The sequence below is a fragment of the Mustela putorius genome, unplaced genomic scaffold, assembly GCF_011764305.1.
Source record: "Mustela putorius furo isolate JIRA1106 unplaced genomic scaffold, ASM1176430v1.1 tig00537335_pilon_pilon_pilon, whole genome shotgun sequence".
Taxonomy (NCBI): domain Eukaryota; kingdom Metazoa; phylum Chordata; class Mammalia; order Carnivora; family Mustelidae; genus Mustela; species Mustela putorius.
The window spans coordinates 6,878,240-6,899,079 of NW_025422457.1; the positions used below are offsets into that span (position 1 = coordinate 6,878,240).

The 20,840-nt window shown below is 37.4% G+C and overlaps 1 protein-coding gene across 5 annotated transcripts in view; it reads left to right on the top strand.

The window, feature by feature from the left end:
* Positions 1 to 20,840, top strand: part of PLA2G4A (phospholipase A2 group IVA) — a 176,728-nt gene that overhangs the window by 148,640 nt on the left and 7,248 nt on the right. For all 5 annotated transcript variants that reach the window (XM_004781557.3, XM_013050511.2, XM_004781558.3 and 2 more), the window contains 2 exons: positions 17,427 to 17,622; positions 19,098 to 19,255. In XM_004781557.3, the coding sequence (XP_004781614.1) occupies positions 17,427 to 17,622; positions 19,098 to 19,255 (354 nt within the window). The remainder of the gene's footprint in view (positions 1 to 17,426; positions 17,623 to 19,097; positions 19,256 to 20,840) is intronic.

Sequence of the window (20,840 nt, forward strand, 5' to 3'; positions counted from 1 at the left end):
GAATAGGTCATTTTTTTGTGAGTGAATGAATGAAGTGCTGTGAGAGTGATGGAGTTATTATCTCCCAACTAGGAGGAGTCACTGATAACCCAGGTCAGCCAGAAAGAGTCAGTGATAACCAGGTCAACTAGGAAGTCAGTGATAACCCAGGTCAACCAGGAAGGGACAGTGATAACCCAGGTCAACCAGCAAGTCAGTGATAACGCAGGTCCTCTGACATCTCCTTTCCTTCCCATTATACTATGATGAAACTGCTCTCAAGACTAATAGTAGCTATCATAACAGCTCTTTAATATATACAGTCTCATTTAAAAAAAATACTTTCACATTTGATTTTTTTTTTTTAGGCAGTTACTGGTATTCTGACAAGAAAACAAGGGTTGGTGAGATGAGAAATTTCATCATATGAACAAATTAAATAAGATAATGGGTGAACAGGACATATCCCAGGACCTACCTAGGAAAGTGCTAGTTAAGAAGTGGGCAAGCTGGACCAGACTTCAGAGCTCCAGAAGGACAATCTAATGATCTTTCCCCTTTGCAAACTGCCTCCTTTGAACACATTGTACATGTATTTTTTTTTCTGTGCTGTGCACTCTGTGTAGCATTTAATGATAAACCATGGTTCTTGATGGCCAGAACATTTTAGTTTTCTTGGGGGAAAGACTTATACACGAGAATCACTTGGAAGGAAAATGAGCAACTTACTCTTAAATAGTTACTTGGTTTTATATAAGCATGTGTGTTATGGGAGATCCATATAAGAATATATTGGTCTGTCTGGGAGTAGATGAGCAGGGAAATAAATAGAACAGAACAAAAATGGCAAAGGGATGGTAGTGACCACATCTGGGGAGATGGAGTGATCTGATCAGAAGTGATAAATATTAAGCTCCCATTAGGAGGGCTTTAGGGACGGATGATGGGAAATAGACAATCAGTAAAGAGTTTGCAGCTGACAAACAACTTCATGAAATTGGAATTATAGGATGATTAATCCCACGGTGGAAAGTAAGGTGAATTGGAGAATGGAGAACAAAAGATTAAAATTAAGAGGGATTTATTACAGGGCACCTGGGTGGCTCAGTTAAGCATCTGACTCTTGATCTCAGCTCAGATTCTGATTTCTGGGTCATGAGTTCAAGTCCTGAATTTTAAGAAAAATTTTAAAACATTTTTAAAAAGAGGAATTTATTATAATCCAGATATAGAATAATGAAGTACTGTACAGCACAGGCAACTAAGAAAGCCAAGAGCTGGATTTAATGACCCATGAGCAGCAGTGGGGAGGTGAGTTCCAACGGATGACTCTAAGATGATAGCTTAGAAGCTAGTTCTGGAGGTGGAAGACACTGTATTATTCATTTCACCAGTGGGAGTGTAAAATGTCAAAGCCATCATTCTATACATGAATCACAGCTCTACTACCTCATGAGTTAATATTGGAAAGGTTTGAGGATATCACTTTGTACCTCTACAAAGAAGCATTGTACTTTGCTGTAGTTTTAAAATGGACTTTGATTATTTCTAATTAAAAAGAATATATAATTACTGTAAAAAATTTGGAAATTTGGACTACATATCATTTCTGTTATTCATAAACAATAGCTGCTGTTTTACCATTTTCCTTCAGTCTTTCTTCTGTGTATGTGTGTGTGTGTGTGTGTGTGTATCAGGATCATATTCCTTTGCAATCTGCTTCTTTCTTCTTAAAATTATATTGTGAGCGTTTTCCTATGTTGTTAAATATTTTTTTAAGATTTTATTTATTTATTTATTTAACAGAGAGAGAGACACACACACACACACACAGCGAGAGAGGGAATACAAGCAGGGGGAGGGGCAGAGGGAGAAGCAAGCTTCCCACTGAGGAGGGAGCCTGATGTGGGGCTCGATCCCAGAACCCCGGGATCATGACCCAGGCCAAAGGCAGATGCTCAACGACTGAGCCACCCAGGCACCCCATTAAATATTTTTTTTAAATAATTATAAACATAGTGAGGTATCTCTATATGTGAATATGGAAGAATTTTTTAACAATGTTCTGTTTTCAACTTTCAGATTATTGTTATCTTGTCACTTTTTCTCTAATGATTATCCTTGCATGTGAATTTTAATCACACTTTTAAATAATTTTATTTAATTTTTTTAGTGTTCCAAGATTCATTGTTTATGTACCACACACAGTGCTCCATGCAATATGTACCCTCCTTAATACCCACCACCAGACTCACCCATCCCCCCACCTTGCTCCCCTCCAAACCCCTGTTTGTTTCTCAGAGTCCACGGTCTCTTGTTTTTCGTCTCCCCCTCTGATTTCCCCCAATTCACTTTTCCTGTCCTTCTCCTAATGTCCTCCATGTTATTTCTTATGCTCTACAAGTAAATGAAACCAAGTTAATTGACTTTCTCTGCTTATTTCACTCAGCATAATCTCCTCCAGTCCTGTCCATGTTGATACAAACATTTCTTTTTTTTTTTTTAATTTTAAATTTTTTATTTTTTATAAACATATATTTTTATCCCCAGGGGTACAGGTCTGTGACTCACCAGGTTTACACACTTCACAGCACTCACCAAAGCACATATCCTCCCCAATGTCCATAATCCCACCCCCTTCTCCCAAAACCCCTCCCCCCAGCAACCCTCAGTTTGTTTTGTGAGATTAAGAGTCACTTATGGTTTGTCTCCCTCCCAATCCCATCTTGTTTCATTGATTCTTCTCGTACCCACTTAAGCCCCCATGTTGCATCACCACTTCCTCATATCAGGGAGATCATATGATAGTTGTCTTTCTCTGCTTGACTTATTTCGCTAGGCATGATATGCTCTAGTTCCATCCATGTTGTCGCAAATGGCAAGATTTCATTTCTTTTGATGGCTGCATAGTATTCCATTGTGTATATATACCACATCTTCTCGATCCATTCATCTGTTGATGGACATCTAGGTTCTTTCCATAGTTTGGCTATTGTGGACATTGCTGCTATAAACATTCGGGTGCACGTGCCCCTTTGGATCACTACATTTGTATCTTTAGGGTAAATACCCAATAGTGCAATTGCTGGGTCATAGGGCATTTCTATTTTCAACATTTTGAGGAACCTCCATGCTGTTTTCCAGAGTGGCTGCACCAGTTTGCATTCCCACCAACAGTGTAGGAGGGTTCCCCTTTCTCCGCATCCTCGCCAGCATCTGTCATTTCCTGACTTGTTAATTTTAGCCATTCTGACTGGTGTGAGGTGATATCTCATTGTGGTTTTGATTTGTATATCCCTGATGCCGAGTGATATGGAGCACTTTTTCATGTGTCTGTTGGCCATCTGGATGTCTTCTTTGCAGAAATGTCTGTTCATGTCCTCTGCCCATTTCTTGATTGGATTATTTGTTCTTTGGGTGTTGAGTTTGCTAAGTTCTTTATAGATTCTGGACACTAGTCCTTTATCTCACATGTCGTTTGCAAATATCTTCTCCCATTCTGTCAGTTGTCTTTTGGTTTTGTTAACTGTTTCCTTTGCTGTGCAAAAGCTTTTGATCTTGATGAAATCCCAATAGTTCATTTTTGCCCTTGCTTCCCTTGCCTTTGGCGTTGTTCCTAGGAAGATGTTGCTGTGGCTGAGGTCGAAGAGGTTGCTGCCTGTGTTCTCCTCAAGGATTTTGATGGATTCCTTTCGCACATTGAGGTCCTTCATTAATTTTGAGTCTATTTTTGTGTGTTGTGTAAGGAAATGGTCCAATTTCATTTTTCTGCATGTGGCTGTCCAATTTTCCCAGCACCATTTATTGAAGAGGCTGTCTTTTTTCCATTGGACATTCTTTCCTGCTTTGTCAAAGATTAGTTGACCATAGAGTTGAGGGTCTATTTCTGGGCTCTCTATTCTGTTCCATTGATCTATGTGTCTGTTTTTGTGCCAGTACCATGCTGTCTTGATGATGACAGCTTTGTAGTAGAGCTTGAAGTCCGGAATTGTGATGCCACCAACGTTGGCTTTCTTTTTCAATATCCCTTTGGCTATTCGAGGTCTTTTCTGTTTCCATAGAAATTTTAGCATTATTTGTTCCATTTCTTTGAAAAAGATGGATGGTACTTTGATAGGAATTGCATTAAATGTGTAGATTGCTTTAGGTAGCATAGACATTTTCACAATATTTATTCTTCCAATCCAGGAGCATGGAACATTTTTCCATTTCTTTGTGTCTTCCTCAATTTCTTTCATGAGTACTTTATAGTTTTCTGAGTATAGATTCTGTGTCTCTTTGGTTAGGTTTATTCCTAGGTATCTTATGGTTTTGGATGCAATTATAAATGGGATTGACTCCTTAATATCTCTTTCTTCTGTCTTGCTGTTGGTGTAGAGAAATGCAACTGATTTCTGTGCATTGATTTTATATCCTGACACTTTACTGAATTCCTGTATAAGTTCTAGCAGTTTTGGAGTGGAGTCTTTTGGGTTTTCCACATATAGTATCATATCATCTGCGAAGAGTGATAATTTGACTTCTTCTTTGCCGATTTGGATGCCTTTAATTTCCTTTTGTTGTCTGATTGCTGAGGCTAGGACCTCTAGTACTATGTTGAATAGCAGTGGTGATAATGGACATCCCTGCCGTGTTCCTGACCTTAGCGGAAAAGCTTTCAGTTTTTCTCCATTGAGAATGATATTTGCGGTGGGTTTTTCATAGATGGCTTTGATGATATTGAGATATGTGCCCTCTATCCCTACACTTTGAAGAGTTTTGATCAGGAAGGGATGCTGTACTTTGTCAAATGCTTTTTCAGCATCTATTGAGAGTATCATATGGTTCTTGTTCTTTCTTTTATTGATGTGTTGTATCACATTGACTGATTTGCGGATGTTTAACCAAACTTGCAGCCCTGGAATAAATCCCACTTGGTCATGGTGAATAATCTTTTTAATGTACTGTTGAATCCTATTGGCTAGTATTTTGTTGAGTATTTTCGCATCTGTGTTCATCAAGGATATTGGTCTATAGCTCTCTTTTTTGATGGGATCCTTGTCTGGTTTGGGGATCAAGGTGATGCTGGCCTCATAAAATGAGTTTGGAAGTTTTCCTTCCATTTCTATTTTTTGGAACAGTTTCAGGAGAATAGGAATTAGTTCTTCTTTAAATGTTTGGTAGAATTCCCCCGGGAAGCCGTCTGGCCCTGGGCTTTTGTTTGTTTGGAGATTTTTAATGACTGTTTCAATCTCCTTACTGGTTATGGGTCTGTTCAGGCTTTCTATTTCTTCCTGGTTCAGTTGTGGTAGTTTATATGTTTCTAGGAATGCATCCATTTCTTCCAGATTGTCAAATTTATTGCCGTAGAGTTGCTCATAGTATGTTCTTATAATAGTTTGTATTTCTTTGGTGTTAGTTGTGATCTCTCCTCTTTCATTCATGATTTTATTTATTTGGGTCCTTTCTCTTTTCTTTTTGATAAGCCTGGCCAGGGGTTTATCAATTTTATTAATTCTTTCAAAGAACCAGCTCCTAGTTTCGTTGATTTGTTCTATTGTTTTTTTGGTTTCTATTTCATTGATTTCTGCTCTGATCTTTATGATTTCTCTTCTCCTGCTGGGCTTAGGGTTTCTTTCTTGTTCTTTCTCCAGCTCCTTTAGGTGTAGGGTTAGGTTGTGTACCTGAGACCTTTCTTGTTTCTTGAGAAAGGCTTGTACCGCTATATATTTTCCTCTCAGGACTGCCTTTGTTGTGTCCCCCACAGATTTTGAACCGTTGTATTTTCATTATCATTTGTTTCCATGATTTTTTTCAATTCTTCTTTAATTTCCCGGTTGACCCATTCATTCTTTAGAAGGATACTGTTTAGTCTCCATGTATTTGGGTTCTTTCCAAACTTCCTTTTGTGGTTGAGTTCTAGCTTTAGAGCATTGTGGTCTGAAAATATGCAGGGAATGATCCCAATCTTTTGATACCGGTTGAGTCCTGATTTAGGACCGAGGATGTGATCTATTCTGGAGAATGTTCCATGTGCACTAGAGAAGAATGTGTATTCTGTTGCTTTGGGATGAAATGTTCTGAATATATCTGTGATGTCCATCTGGTCCAGTGTGTCGTTTAAGGCCTTTATTTCCTTGCTGATCTTTTGCTTGGATGATCTGTCCATTTCAGTGAGGGGAGTGTTAAAGTCCCCTACTATTATTGTATTATTGTTGATGTGTTTCTTTGATTTTGTTATTAATTGGTTTATATAGTTGGCTGCTCCCACGTTGGGGGCATAGATATTTAAAATTGTTAAATCTTGTTGTTGGACAGACCCTTTGAGTATGATATAGTGTCCTTCCTCATCTCTTATTATAGTCTTTGGCTTAAAATCTAATTGATCTGATATAAGGATTGCCACTCCTGCTTTCTTCTGATGTCCATTAGCATGGTAAATTCTTTTCCACCCCCTCACTTTAAATCTGGAGGTGTCTTCGGGCTTAAAATGAGTTTCTTGGAGGCAACATATAGATGGGTTTTGTTTTTTTATCCATTTTGATACCCTGTGTCTTTTGACAGGGGCATTTAGCCCATTCACATTCAGGGTAACTATTGAGAGATATGAATTTAGTGCCATTGTATTGCCTGTAAGGTGACTGTTACTGTATATGGTCTCTGTTCCTTTCTGATCTACCACTTGTAGGCTCTCTTATTGCTTAGAGGACCCCTTTCAAGATTTCCTATAGAGCTGGTTTGGTGTTTGCAAATTCTTTCAGTTTTTGTTTGTCCTGGAAGCTTTTAATCTCTCCTTCTATTTTCAATGATAGCCTAGCTGGATATAGTATTCTTGGCTGCATGTTTTTCTTGTTTAGTGCTCTGAAAATATCATGCCAGCTCTTTCTGGCCTGCCAGGTCTCTGTGGATAAGTCAGCTGCCAATCTAATATTTTTACCATTGTATGTTACAGACTTCTTTTCCCGGGCTGCTTTCAGGATTTTCTCTTTGTCACTGAGACTTGTAAATTTTACTATTAGGTGACGGGGTGTGGGCCTATTCTTATTGATTTTGAGGGGCGTTCTCTGAACCTCCTGAATTTTGATGCTCGTTCCCTTTGCCATATTGGGGAAATTCTCCCCAATAATTCTCTCCAGTATACCTTCTGCTCCCCTCTCTCTTTCTTCTTCTTCTGGAATCCCAATTATTCTTATGTTGTTTCGTCTTATGTTGTCACTTATCTCTTGAATTCTCCCCTCGTGGTCCAGTAGCTGTTTGTCCCTCTTTTGCTCAGCTTCTTTATTCTCTGTCATTTGGTCTTCTATATCACTGATTCTTTCTTCTGCCTCATTTATCCCAGCAGTGAGAGCCTCCATTTTTGATTGCACCTCATTAATAGCTTTTTTGATTTCAACTTGGTTAGATTTTAGTTCTTTTATTTCTCCAGAAAGGGCTTTTATATCTCTCAGGAGGGTTTCTCTCATATCTTCCATGCCTTTTTTGAGCCCGGCTAGAACTTTGAGAATTGTCATTCTGAACTCTAGATCTGACATATTACCAATGTTTGTATTGATTAGGTCCCTAGCTCTCGGTACTGCCTCTTGTTCTTTTTTTTTGTGTTGAATTTTTCCGTCTTGTCATTTTGTCCAGATAAGAGTATATGAAGGGGCAAGTAAAATACTAAAAGTGTGGCAACAACCCCAGGAAAATATGCTTTAACCAAATTAGAAGAGATCCAAAATCGTGAGGGGGGAGAAAGGGGATAAAAAAAGGTTCAAAAAGGAAGAAAGAAAGAAAGAAAAAAAAAGAAGAAAAAAATTAAAAAAAAGAAAACACCTAAGAAAAATATAAAAAAGAAAAAATATTTATATTAGATAAACTAGTAAAAAATCGTTAAAAAAAAAAGGTAACAGTTTAAAAAAAAAATTTTACCCAAAGGCGAGAAAAAAAAACAAAAAATGAAAAAGAAAAAAATTAAATTAACTGCAAGACTAAAAAAAATCACAGGGAAAAAGCCATGAGTTCCGTGCTTGGCTTTCTCCTCCTCTGGAATTCTGCTGCTCTCCTTGGTATTGAAACCGCACTCCTTGGTAGGTGAACTTGGTCTCGCCTGGATTTCTTGTTGATCTTCTGGGGGAGGGGCTTGTTGTAGTGATTCTCAAGTGTCTTTGCCCCAGGCGGAATTACACCGCCCTTACCAGGGGCCGGGGTGAGTAATCCGCTCGGGTTTGCTTTCAAGAGCTTTTGTTCCCTGAGCGCTTTCCGTAGAGTTCCGGAGGACGGGAATACAAATGTGGCCTCCTGGTCTCCGGCCGGGAGGAGCCGAGAGCCCAGGCAGGGCCCCACTCCTCAGTGCGCCCCCAGAGAACAGCGCCCAGTTACTCCCGTCTGCCTGACCTCCGGGCGCGCTCTGAGCTCACTGAGCCTGCGACCGGTTCAAGGTAACACCGAGCTGCGAGCTTACTGTCGGCTCTGTCTCTGTAGCCGGCTTTCCTGTTCCAATACCCGCAAGCTCTGCGACACTCAGACACCCCCGATCCTTCTTTGACCCTGCGGGACCTGAGGCCACACTGACCCCGTGTGGGCTTTGCCCCGGGTAGCCTCTGGAGCGATGTCCCTCAGCGGAACAGACTTTTAAAAGTCCTGATTTTGTGCGCGGTTGCTCCGCCGCTTGCCGGGAGCCGGCCCCTCCCCCCGGGGTCTATCTTCCCGTCGCTTTGGATTCACTTCTCCACCGGTCCTACCTTTCAGAAAGTGGTTGTTTTTCTGTTTCCAGAATTGCTGTTCTTCTTCTCTTCGATCTGCCGATGGATTTTCAGGTGTTTGCAATCTTTAGATAAGCTATCTAGCTGATCTCCGGCTAGCTGAAGTAGTCTCAGCCTGCTACTTCTCCGCCATCTTGACTCCTCCCCCCCCCCATACAAACATTTCTCCAAAGAAAACATACAAATGGCTAACAGACACATGAAATAATGTTCATCATCTTTAGCCATTAGGGAGATTGAAGTCAAAACCACATTGAGATATCACTTTACACCAGTTAGAATGGACAAAATTAACAAGACAGTAAACACGTATGTTGGAGAGAGGATGTGTAGAAAGGGGAACAACTCTTACACTGTTGGTGGGAATGCAAGTTGGTGCAGCCACTTTGGTAAACAGTGTGGAGATTCCTTAAGAAATTAAAAATAGCTACCTTATCACCCTGTAGTTGCACACATTTTATTAATTGCTTAAGTTGGAGCGTGTGGGTGGCTCAGTCATTTAAGCATCTGCCTGCCTTTGGCTCAGATCATGATTCCAGGGTCCTGTGATCGAGCCCCATGTCAAAGAAGGGAGCCTCCTTCTCCCTCTCCTTCTGCCCCCACCTCCTGACTTGTATGCTCTCTCTCTCTCTCTCTCTCAAATAAATAAATAAAATATTTTTTTAAAAAAGTTAAAATATTCACAATATGACAGAAAGAGAACAACATTTTGCTTCAATTTTTTCCCTTTGCTTGTGATAGTGAATAGTTTGTCATGGTTATCGTATATTCATGTTTTTAAACTTTTTAATTGGATTATTTGTATTGCTGCTATTCATGAAGTATTACTTTATATCTTCAGGATGTTAAAGTTTGTCTTATTTTTGCAAATATGATCTAATGAGTCATTTGTAATGCGATTTTTATTTCTGATGATTTTAACATTTTCAGTATTTATGTAGTCACTTCTTTCACTAGTTTTACTCTTGAAATTCCTATTTAACAAGATCAGTCCATACAGATTGATACTTTTCTTTTTATGATATTTTAAAATATTCTAATTCAATGTTTTTCAATACATTAGGTATATAATAATACAGTCCCTCAAAGACTTTTTAAGCATTATTTGTGATGCTTCCTTTATTGCATTACTATGTTATTAGCGTAGAATGCCTAGATGTGTTTTGTGTTTAATCTGTTGTATTCCATTGGCTCATCTGATGATCTGACAATTCTTTTCTCAATACCATACTGTATTTTAATAACTATAACTTTATTATGTTTTTAGCATCTTAGAGTCTGCAGTCACTCCATATATAGAGAGTTATAAATTCTGTAGACATTTCCAGCTGTGCAGTCTCATAGATGTGCTTTAGAATTATTTAGTCAGTTCCTTTCATCTCACCTTTCTCCCCCATATATATATATATATTTCCTTTTATTACTGGTTTAGTATCACATAAAACTCATTACTCTGGTGTAGTGAATTGTATTTTCAGAGACTTGATATAAAGGAAACTGAAATATATATCACCCCCCCAAAAAAAGTGAACCTCAGAGGTTCAAAGTGAACAAAATGAATTTTTCTGGCTCACTTGGAATATTGAAAATGATTTTTTAACTAATGAGTTTATGACTGTCATTATAAAATATGTATTTCTTTATGGATCTGAAAGATTACCCAAATATAATTTTTTTAGAGAGAGGAAGGGGTGAGGGGCAGAGGGAAAGGGAAAAGGAAAGAGAGAGAGAGATTTTTAAGCAGGTTCCATGCCCAGCACAGACCTGACATGTGGCTCAATCTCACAACCCTGAGATTATCACCTGAGCTGAAATCAAGAGTCGGACACTTAACTGACTGAGCTGCCCAGTGCCCCCCAAATATAATTTATGAATAGATAAAGACACTACATTATTAATGCTAAAGTAGCACACTTATTTTATGATACTTATTTTAGATAAAACACTTAAAAGTTGATGAGGAATCTACAGGAAGGTTTTTGAGAGGAGGGGAGGAAGCTCCAGTGTAATAACAGGATTTTATTAAGTTGATTAAATAGTGAATAATTTTCTGTTTTTGAGAAATATGAATGCCATTTGTATTAAAAAGAGCAGGGCAAAAATACTGGACCAAAAATTAAAATCATATGCTTTATTTCACAATTACTGATAAAAGCATTTCATAAGAATATTAAGTCTCAGATTTTGTCAGGGAGATATGAATAATAGATATCGTGGCTTTTGATAGTAGCAATCACAGTTTTTAATATATTTGTTGTAACAGGCCTTGGAAACTGATGACATCACCATCAGTAATACTGGAGGAGGGATTTCGTTTTGTTTGGTTTTTGTTTTTTTTTATTTTTTTATTTTTATTTTTTTTTAATTTTTTTTTTTAAGATTTTATTAATTTATTTAACAGAGAGAGATCACAAGTAGACAGAGAGGCAGGCAGAGAGAGAGAAGGAAGCAGGCTCCCTGCTGAGCAGAGAACCCGATGCGGGACTCGATCCCAGGACCCTGAGATCATGACCTGAGCTGAAGGCAGTGGCTTAACCCACGGAGCCACCCAGGCGCCCAAGGTTTTTGTTTTTTTTTAGATTTGTGAGCACATCTGGCTATAAAGAACCTAATGATTCTAAATAATATTATTAGTAATCAATTTAAGAAGAGCAGCTCTATGTTTCATTTTGTCAAGTTTCTTTTTGTTAACCCTTTGATACCCTAGATATATGCCATGCAAATTTATTTCACCTTTAGGGTCCATCCATGGAGACTTCTAATAGCATTTATCTTTAATGTTGGTCATGAAAATAAGCAGGGTCTTCCTGTTCAAGTCTTCAAAAGAAACAGACTGTGATTTTAGAAAAAATAAAACAAAAAACATTTTTAAGAAAGCTTTGGCTCTGGTGAGGAACCAGAAAGTAGTATAGGAATTTTCAGAGTTTACCACTAGAGTTTCTTTCTCTCTCTCTCTTTTTTTTTTTTTTTTGGTTTTACTAAATTTTATGGAGGGTACTAGATTAGAATTATTATGCCATAGTAATGTTATTTTATATTACGTTGCCATGTATTGAATATAAATCTAACTCAGTTTTTCAGTGCTCTATTAAAGGCTTAATGAGCAGAACAATGGGTTCATTTTCTTAAAAAATGAAAGAAGGAAAGAAAGAGAAAAGAAGAGAAGAGAAGGAGGCAATGAGGGAAGGAAAAGAGGAGGAGGGAAGGAAGGAACAATTGGAGATGAGCTAGTCTTCACAAATGATGGAAGTAATGTACCTAAATTGACTTCATCTTTCTGTTTTTCACTTAAGGCCAAAATTCCATCAAACTCTCTCTCTCTCTCTCTCTCTCTCTCTCTCTCTCTCACACACACACACACACATACACAAAACAGAAAAATAATTGTATTTTCCCACATGAACCTGATTGATTTGTGAAGATTATGGCATGATCCTTGTGTTAGAGCCTCTGCAATACAATTTACTTCTGACTTGTGTTTCCCCATCTTGGCGGAAAGGTCCAAGTGTTAGCTTTCCGGGCATTGATCCACCATGGCTGATAAAGGGAACTGCTTGTTCGCTCCATGTAGCATTTACAGATTTACTTCAAATACGAGGTTCTGAGGGCTGCCATCACAAATTACCACAAACGGGGGAAGCTTAAAACAACAGAACGTATTCTCTCACAGTTCGGGAGGCCAGAAATTGAAATCAAAGTTTCGTTTCCTCTGGGCCGCCCTCCCTGCAAAGGCTCTGCAGGAGAATTTGTCCTTACCTTTTCCAGCATCTGGCAGATCCAGGCTTTCCTTGGTTTATGGCTGCATAACTCCAGTGTCAGCCTGGACACTGTTCCATATGGCCTCTCCTCTGTGTGTGTCTTCTTGTGAGGGTATTTGTCATCAGGTTTATGACCCACTCATATTACCCATGATGATCTCCTCCTCAGACCCTCAACTTAATTACATTTGCAAAACCCTCTTCCAAATAAGGTCACATTCATATGTCCTGGGGCTGGGTAGGGGGGGTAAGAACATGGACTTCTCTTTTGGAAGGCCCCCACTGAAACCACTACACCTGTATTGGACATTAAGGATAAGATGCCTTGTGATGAGTAGATATACCCAAGATTACGTTCTCTACATACTTTTGTGAAGGTATAGTAACATTTTAGTGAAGAAGTAACAAGAACTATAAAGTGCCATGTAAATTCCATTATTATTATTAAATATGCAAAATTATTTTTACACCTGTCGCATTATAAATTTCTTAGATCCTAATACCAGCATACTTTTTATTGGAAGTGATGATGACCATACCCACAAAATACTGAATTCCAAATTGTAGTTTCTGTCCCATTGTATCTTCTATTACTTGCTTCATTTTTTTAACACACTTTTTTTTTTTTTAAGATTTTATTCATTTGACCAACAGAGAGCACAAGTAGGCAGAGAGGCAGGCAGAGAGAGAGAGGGAAGCACGCTCCCTGCTGAGCAGAGCCCGATGTGGGGCTTGTTCCCAGGACCCTAGGATCATGACCTGAGCCGAGGGCAGAGGCTTAACCCACTGAGCCACCCAGGTGAACCTTGCTTCATTTTTTTAAGATTCGATTTATTTACATATTCACATGCATATTTATACTTTTACCTCTTCCCAGTCCAAAAATAGACTGTATGGGGTGCCTGGGTGGCTCAGTGGGTTAAGCCGCTGCCTTCGGCTCAGGTCATGATCTCAGGGTCCTGGGATTGAGCCTCGCGGCGGGCTCTCTGCTCAGCAGGGAGCCTGCTTCCTCCTCTCTCTCTCTGCCTGCCTCTCTGCCTGCTTGTCATCTCTCTCTGTCAAATAAATAAATAAAATCTTTAAAACAAAACAAAACAAAAATAGACTGTAAATATTGAGAAACATCATAGAAAGCACATACCCTAGGTGTGTGCAGAAAAAAAGCTCATTTCCTCTTGAGAAAATCTAAAGTATTATATACAACTATATATTATATAAATATTTATATATTTTAAAAATACATATATATGTTTATTCATATGTAAAAATAAATAAAATGGCATATATATGATCATGCTATAGTTTGAATATATTTCTGTGTCATTTAGACAGCTTTTCTTATCCTTCACAGTGTCTTAGTACTCAAAAATGAGTACATCTTATAAATTATCACTGTGAAGGGGACTATCAAATTTTAATCTCCACAGAAAATCATTTTAGTACTGTATAAATTTACCATGAATTAGTTTATGGAAGTCTGAGGTGTCCAGCAACCAAAATGGACGCTTACGCTAGGCATATCGCCATAACTTACAAAGCAGCCATGTTCTTGCTCATGGCATTCTTCCAAAATACCCCTTTCAAACTCGTCTGCTCTAGTCATAGTCTGGGTCATTGTTTCTCAGTCTTTACAAACAGAAACGAGACATTAGACTCCTGGTAGTTTTTCCATCCCGTAATCACCATCTCTACAGTCATCATTTTTTAACCTTTTCCATGGAAGGATCATATCAGGAAAGGGAAAGTTTCTATGCTTCCTGATTCCAGCATGAGCTATCTATCTAAAAATAGCTTGGTCTTTTACCTCACGAAGTTCCCTTTTCCTCTTTCCCCACACATCCACACATGGTTAGTCATCCTGAGTCATGTTTGTAAACACTAGAAAGCTCTTTTTTTTGGTCTCATTCTCACGCAATTGATCCACAGTATGAACTTTTGGTTTTATTTTGGTGTTGACTAATGTTGATTGAAAAATTGTGAAAGTACCAGACAAGAAATAAGCTGAATAATTCAACTGAACAGGAAGGAGCTAGTGATAAAAGAATGAAAAAGGAGCTAGTGATAAAGTTTCCTTAAATTTCCTCATGTTTCAAACTAGTCTATATATAAATATAATACTATATAATAAAATATATTGTTTTTAGTAAAATATATTTTTCCTACTAGTTTATGCAACAACTGCTTTAATATACATTAAATCCTTTGTTCTCCCAGATTTTTATTTTAAATGGTACTAAGAGTTGATCAATGTAAAATTTACAACATTCCAGAAGCATCAAGAACAGTGAAAGTTCAATGTATATTTTTCTATAAATTTAAGGTGTTGTTTAAATATAAATATTTAAAATATAAATAATATTGTTAAATATAAATTACTGAGTTTTAAAAAAACACTTTACCTCGTTTAATCCTCATAGCAATCCTGAAGAAGGTAATGGTATTAACTTTACATGCAGTGATAGAAAATGAGTTGCTGAGAAATAAGAAACAGGTGGAATGTAGGTGAAATGGGGTTGGGAGCATAACTATTTCAGGGATAGTGAACAGCCTGGTCCCTGTTTGGTTGATTGGTTGGTTCTTATGATTCCCATGATGCCATTAGGAGATTATCACTACATACACACTACAAAATAATTTCTTCCCTGTTGACTTGTGGTGGCTATACAGTGTGTCTCAGACCACCCAGCTAGTAAATCAGTGTCTGTGTTTGAATTGGACCTTTCAGACTCCACAGCCCAGGCATGAAGCCATCCCTTGCATCCTCTGCCTCTGTCATACTGTAGGATGAAATCTATTATTTATCTTTCCCACTGATTTATGATTGTCCAGGATTCAAAGACAGCCAAGTTATGTCTAGAACATAGCAGGTGTTCAGTAATAATTGTAGAATGAATTAATGTACACTCGGAGGAAACAGTCCACATATACTGCAAATCTCATGGTGAATACTTTTTTCATAGCATTTACTATGGTTTTAAGCAAAGGAGTTAATTGATTATTATCTCTCACTCACCATGCTTATAAATCCCATAATGACAAGAGTTTCACTCGTGGTGATGTCCCCACCTCTTAGCATCGGAGCTTTGATTTGCAGCTAATGGCTATCAATGAATAAATAGATGTGATGACAAAGAGTAGTTAAAATAACTTAAGATTGTAACGATCATTTCCCTAAAACCTCTTCGCTATCAGAATTTCTCTGTACCTGTCTCTCTTTCTTTTTCCTTTCCCTTTCCACCTCTTTTCCTCTCTTCATTGACATTTATTTATCAAACTTCTGTATAGGAGTGATAGGTGTCCAGCACGGACATTATTTTACTCTAATGGCAATCATGAGATATACATTATTATTATCATATTCATTTTATAGTTGAGGCTATTGAGTGTGAAGGCATTAAGAAACATGCCCATGGTCCCACAGCTTGCATTTGAACTCCAGCAATCAGGCCCCCCCGAGTCTGCCCTTTAACCACTGAGAGTATGCTTCTTATTTTTCCTACTACCCCTTAAGCTGTACATAAATATAAATGAGCTGTATTTATGGCATATCTCCATATTGATTTATGCTTTCTTGTTTAAATCTAATACTGTATGTGTATGCTTACCCACAACATTTGATGCAGAAATAAACATAAAATCTCAGTGACCAACAACAAACATGTATGTTTCTTTCTTTTTTTTTTTTTTTTTTTAATGTTTTAGACATTTATTATGTATGACTTCACAGTTCTCTGAGTACCTTGGCAGAGTTCACTCTGAAATACAATTAACATTAATGATTATTAATAACATTTTAATGGAGCATTATATTAACATGTGAGGAGATTAGGGCTTATTATACTTATTACTAATATCCCTCATACAATAATTTCTTTAAGAGTTCTGAAATTTATTATGCCATTATATGGGCCCCTTTTCCTTGAGCATTGCTTGGGTTTATAACTACCAAAACTAGTACATTTAATTAGCTAGGAATAAAAATAGCAACAGAAGTTACCACTTATTGAGCATTATGCTGGCCTAGGCCCACTGGTAAGCACTTCATGTGTATCATATTCCTTGATCCTACCTACCCTGGCAGGTAGATAACATTGTTACTCCCATTTTATATTGAAACTGAAGCTTTGTAAAGTGAAGTGACTTTTTCAAGGTCATAATCTAGAAATAATGGTTCTAGGTCTCCAAAATAAAAATGTCCGATTCCAGAGCCAGTCTTTTAATCAACATGTATGTTTCTTGGTCATGTTTCATGTCAGCAGCTATAGATGAGCTGCTGTCACTCTGTCTAGGTGTCCTCTCATTCTGGTGGGGATGTAAAATTCTCATACTGGGAAGGAAGCTAATAGGTGAAAACCATCACACCATCTGCCACGCCCATTAGCAAAACTCTTGGTTTCTTGGTCACTACACATAGAACATTCTGATTCTAAGAGGCTAAATTCTTTTCATAAAAAGAAGCAAAAAAAAAAAAAAAGCTGATTCAGAGTAATTCAAATTATTTGTATACATAAAAATTTACTACTTTTAATGGGTTGTGTTGAGAAGGTACAGGTGAAAATTCAGTACCAGGGTGTTCCTCATTTTGTTTCATCATTCTTTGACTCTGAAGGGTTAAAAAAATGTTCACATGGCTTATAAAATAGCTAGAGCCCTAATGTTTTTTCTTTTCTGCAACAATTACATCACTATAATTTCATTCAGTTCAATTCATCAGTAACTTTTCATATGCCTTCTATGGAGTGAGCTCTGTGCCAAGAACTAACATAATAATGAGTTTGTTTATAGAGTGCTTCTATGATTTTTTTTCAGATTAATGAGCTTCTTGAGAACAGGGTCATTATTCATTTTAGCAAGGAGCACATTGCTAGCACACAGTTAACACCTGATGAATATGGTATGATGGCTAGGCCAAATGAATAAATGAAAACTGAAAATTCCCAAATGCATCTTTACCTCTCCTCCACAGGAACTTCTGCTTGCAGAAAAGTGGTCCAGAATGAACAAGCTCCCCTTTCCAAAGATTGATCCTCAAGTGTTTGATCGAGAAGGTCTGAAAGAATGCTATGTCTTTAAACCCAAGAATCCTGATATGGAGAAAGATTGCCCAACTATCATCCACTTTGTTCTGGCCAACATCAACTTCAGAAAGTACAAAGCTCCAGGTACGTGGGGGAATAAATTATATTCTGTAAAGTACAGATCTGGTAAAGGAGCAAGAGTCCTATTAAGTAGGTTTATAATGGCACTTGCTGTACTAGCTACTACAATTCTGAATGCTACTATCCTAAGACCTCAAGTACTTTCCCTCTTTCTCACTCCAAGAGTCCCTGCATTCTTCATAATTCAGAAACTGATTCGTCAACAACTGGCTCAATAAAAATCTCTAGGGCTTTACTCAAAACCTGGGCTGATGTTACTTCTGATTAATTGGCACCCTTGAATTAGGGATTATTAAATATTTTGAAAATTATCCTCGCAAGGGAGCCCTTATTTCAGAACAAATCATGCAAAAATCTGGGTACTTTAAGTGACCACAGGATTAATATAATCCAACAATACAACATAGATAGTCATTTCAGATTGTTTCATTATATTTCACAGAAAAACAGAATCATGTTCAAGGCACGGTTGTCCTGCTTTATTACATCCAGTCTATAGATTCTTCTATATCCTGGAAAATAAGGAGATCTAGAGATTGATGGGCAGGATACTCAACGCCTAAAAATCATATTATCCTTGGACCAGAAAGTGCAGTTATGACGGGAAAGATATGAAAGATAGTTATGGTAGATTTGACATGGGACGATGGAGAAGAAAGGGATCTTCCAGATGATGATGGAAGACAGAGAAAGGAGGTTATTACAAGTCATACTTTAAAACAAGAGAAGGAAGAATTGGTGGGCATTTTTAGTTACTACTGAACAGTAGAGTACTTGAAACCTAGAGAATTTCCTATCAATTTTCTATCTAATTTTCTATTAATTCTCAAGGAGAGACTGCATAGGGGGTTCCTGTGGCATGAACACAGTTAGATAATGTTTTGGTTTGGATTCCCCCAGAAGCAGATTCCAGGAAAAGAATTCAAGTGCAGACTGTTTATTTGAGTGGACCTAGGGAATGTTACTAAGGATGTAGGGAAGTGATAAAGGAAGGTAGACAACAAAAGATGTGCCAGTGAGCCAACTACCATGAGGTGCATTTGATCCTGTTGAAAAAGCCTAGGAAATGGAATGGAAAATATGTTCTAGAATCATCCTTCCTATTCATACCACAAAAAGCAAAGGAACTGGGGTATTTATATCCTAACTTCCTAGAGTCTTTGGTTGACTGCTGCCTGTGGACAGTGTATTTATCAGAATTTACATCCTGCTGCTAGCAAAACAGCCCCCCAGCCCCATTGCAGGATGGGGTAGAAAGAAGCAGATGCGGGCCATTGGAAGTTTCCCAGGTGGAACAGTTGGATATCCCAACCCAGGCAATATGGCTGGGAGCATAACGGTCTTTACTACAGATCCCATGACCCCAGTGGGGCCTCTCTATGTTATGTTTACACCTATTTGTATGTTTTCTTCCTTGGGTTTTAGAGATACTTTGCTGTTTTCAAAATCACACCATTTGAGACTCTTTTAATATTTAGGTGTTCCAAGAGAAACCAAAGAAGAAAAAGAAATAGCGGATTTTGACATTTTTGATGACCCTGAATCACCATTTTCGACCTTCAACTTTCAATATCCAAATGAAGCATTCAAAAGGCTGCATGATCTCATGCACTTCAATACCCTGAACAACATTGATGTAAGTATCTCCTGTGATCATTGACAATGTCACATACTTCCATATCACATGAACATAGCAATATATTTTTAATTCATTAAAAATGAAAATAAGATTTATGATCAATACCACCCAAATCATACCATTTTATTTTTGTACATTATTTTATTACTCTCCAGAAGAACATTGTAAAATTCACAAATAAGAAAAAGTAATCTTCCTAAATTGACAGAGCCCATATTTTGTATGATTATTTGATTGAAGGATTGGTTAATACTCAGCTTCTTTCCCAAGGTATCTGATGTATTCATCATCTGATAAAAATAAGTTATGAGTAGGAAGAGAAGTGATAAAAAGGAAATATAAGAGTAGGAAAGTGAGTATAACCAGAAGTGTAGTTAAGCTGCTAAAATATCACAAGTTTTCATAGATACACTCATGCTTTTAAATGCCTCTATTTTTGTAGGTCTTGGGAATATTGCCCAAAGTAGCAGCCTTCCCATTTTTAGCCCATGAGATAACACGTACACTTTGTATTAGGAACTTCAGAAACAAGTCATCTCTTCACTTAGGTCATCCCTAACCCCACTATATCTGCTACTAAGATTCCATGACTGTGTGAAATTCTGTAATCTCTAACTCACCATTTAAGAACACTGTTGTGTATGTAACAGGAATCATGTTGGCTTATAATTTCAAATTGCAGTGTCTGACAAATTATTATCCATTTTGAAAGCCCAAGTTCATTAGCCTAGCTGGATTTTGCACATTAAAAAAAAAAAAAGAGTAAAAAAAAAGAAATTAATTGGAAAGGGAAACATGCTGTATCTGATTTGCCAGTCTTTTTGCTACTTTACAAATGGGGCCAAAGAAAGTGTAATATATGGATGAGGGGGTCTGTGTATATGGGATTAGTTTTTTAAATATATTTTTTCTTTTTTCTTTTATCTTCAGTCAGTGGTCATCTGGAATCCATATGCTATGCTGAAAATTTAAAGACTCTTAAGAGAAAATCAGTATTTTAATCTATGATTTATAGGAAGTGAACGGACATTCTCAAGATAGAGATTTGTGTTTTATAAAAGCCCATGTTGTCAAAAGAGAAATAAGGGGTAATATCAGAAAAATCCTATTTCTAGTATGAAACTAACAGACTCAAAACAATGTATTCCTTGGGATGAAATATACTAAACTTGATCAGTTGTCCTCAAATGGAAAAAAAAGAAAATAGACTGTAGGGATATATAAATATCCTCTTAGACTTGAAAAAATAAGAGGATACATACATATATATATATATATACACACACATATATATATCTGTATATGTACATATCTGTGTATATTATAGATGAGTGTGAGTGGGTAGATATCTATATCTGTAACTTAAACAACTACCTTTTTCTCGTTTTTTCAGTTCTGGTTTATATAAAGCCTGCTAAGCTGCTTGCTATAAAGAATGATATAATTCTATTTATATATTCTTCAAAGTAGTTTGTTTGACAGACACATAGAGGAAAAAGTAAAAGCTCAAGCAAAAACAGACTGAATTCCAAAATAACTCACTCATCCAAGAAATTCTCTGGCATAGCGTGTAGAAGCAAGG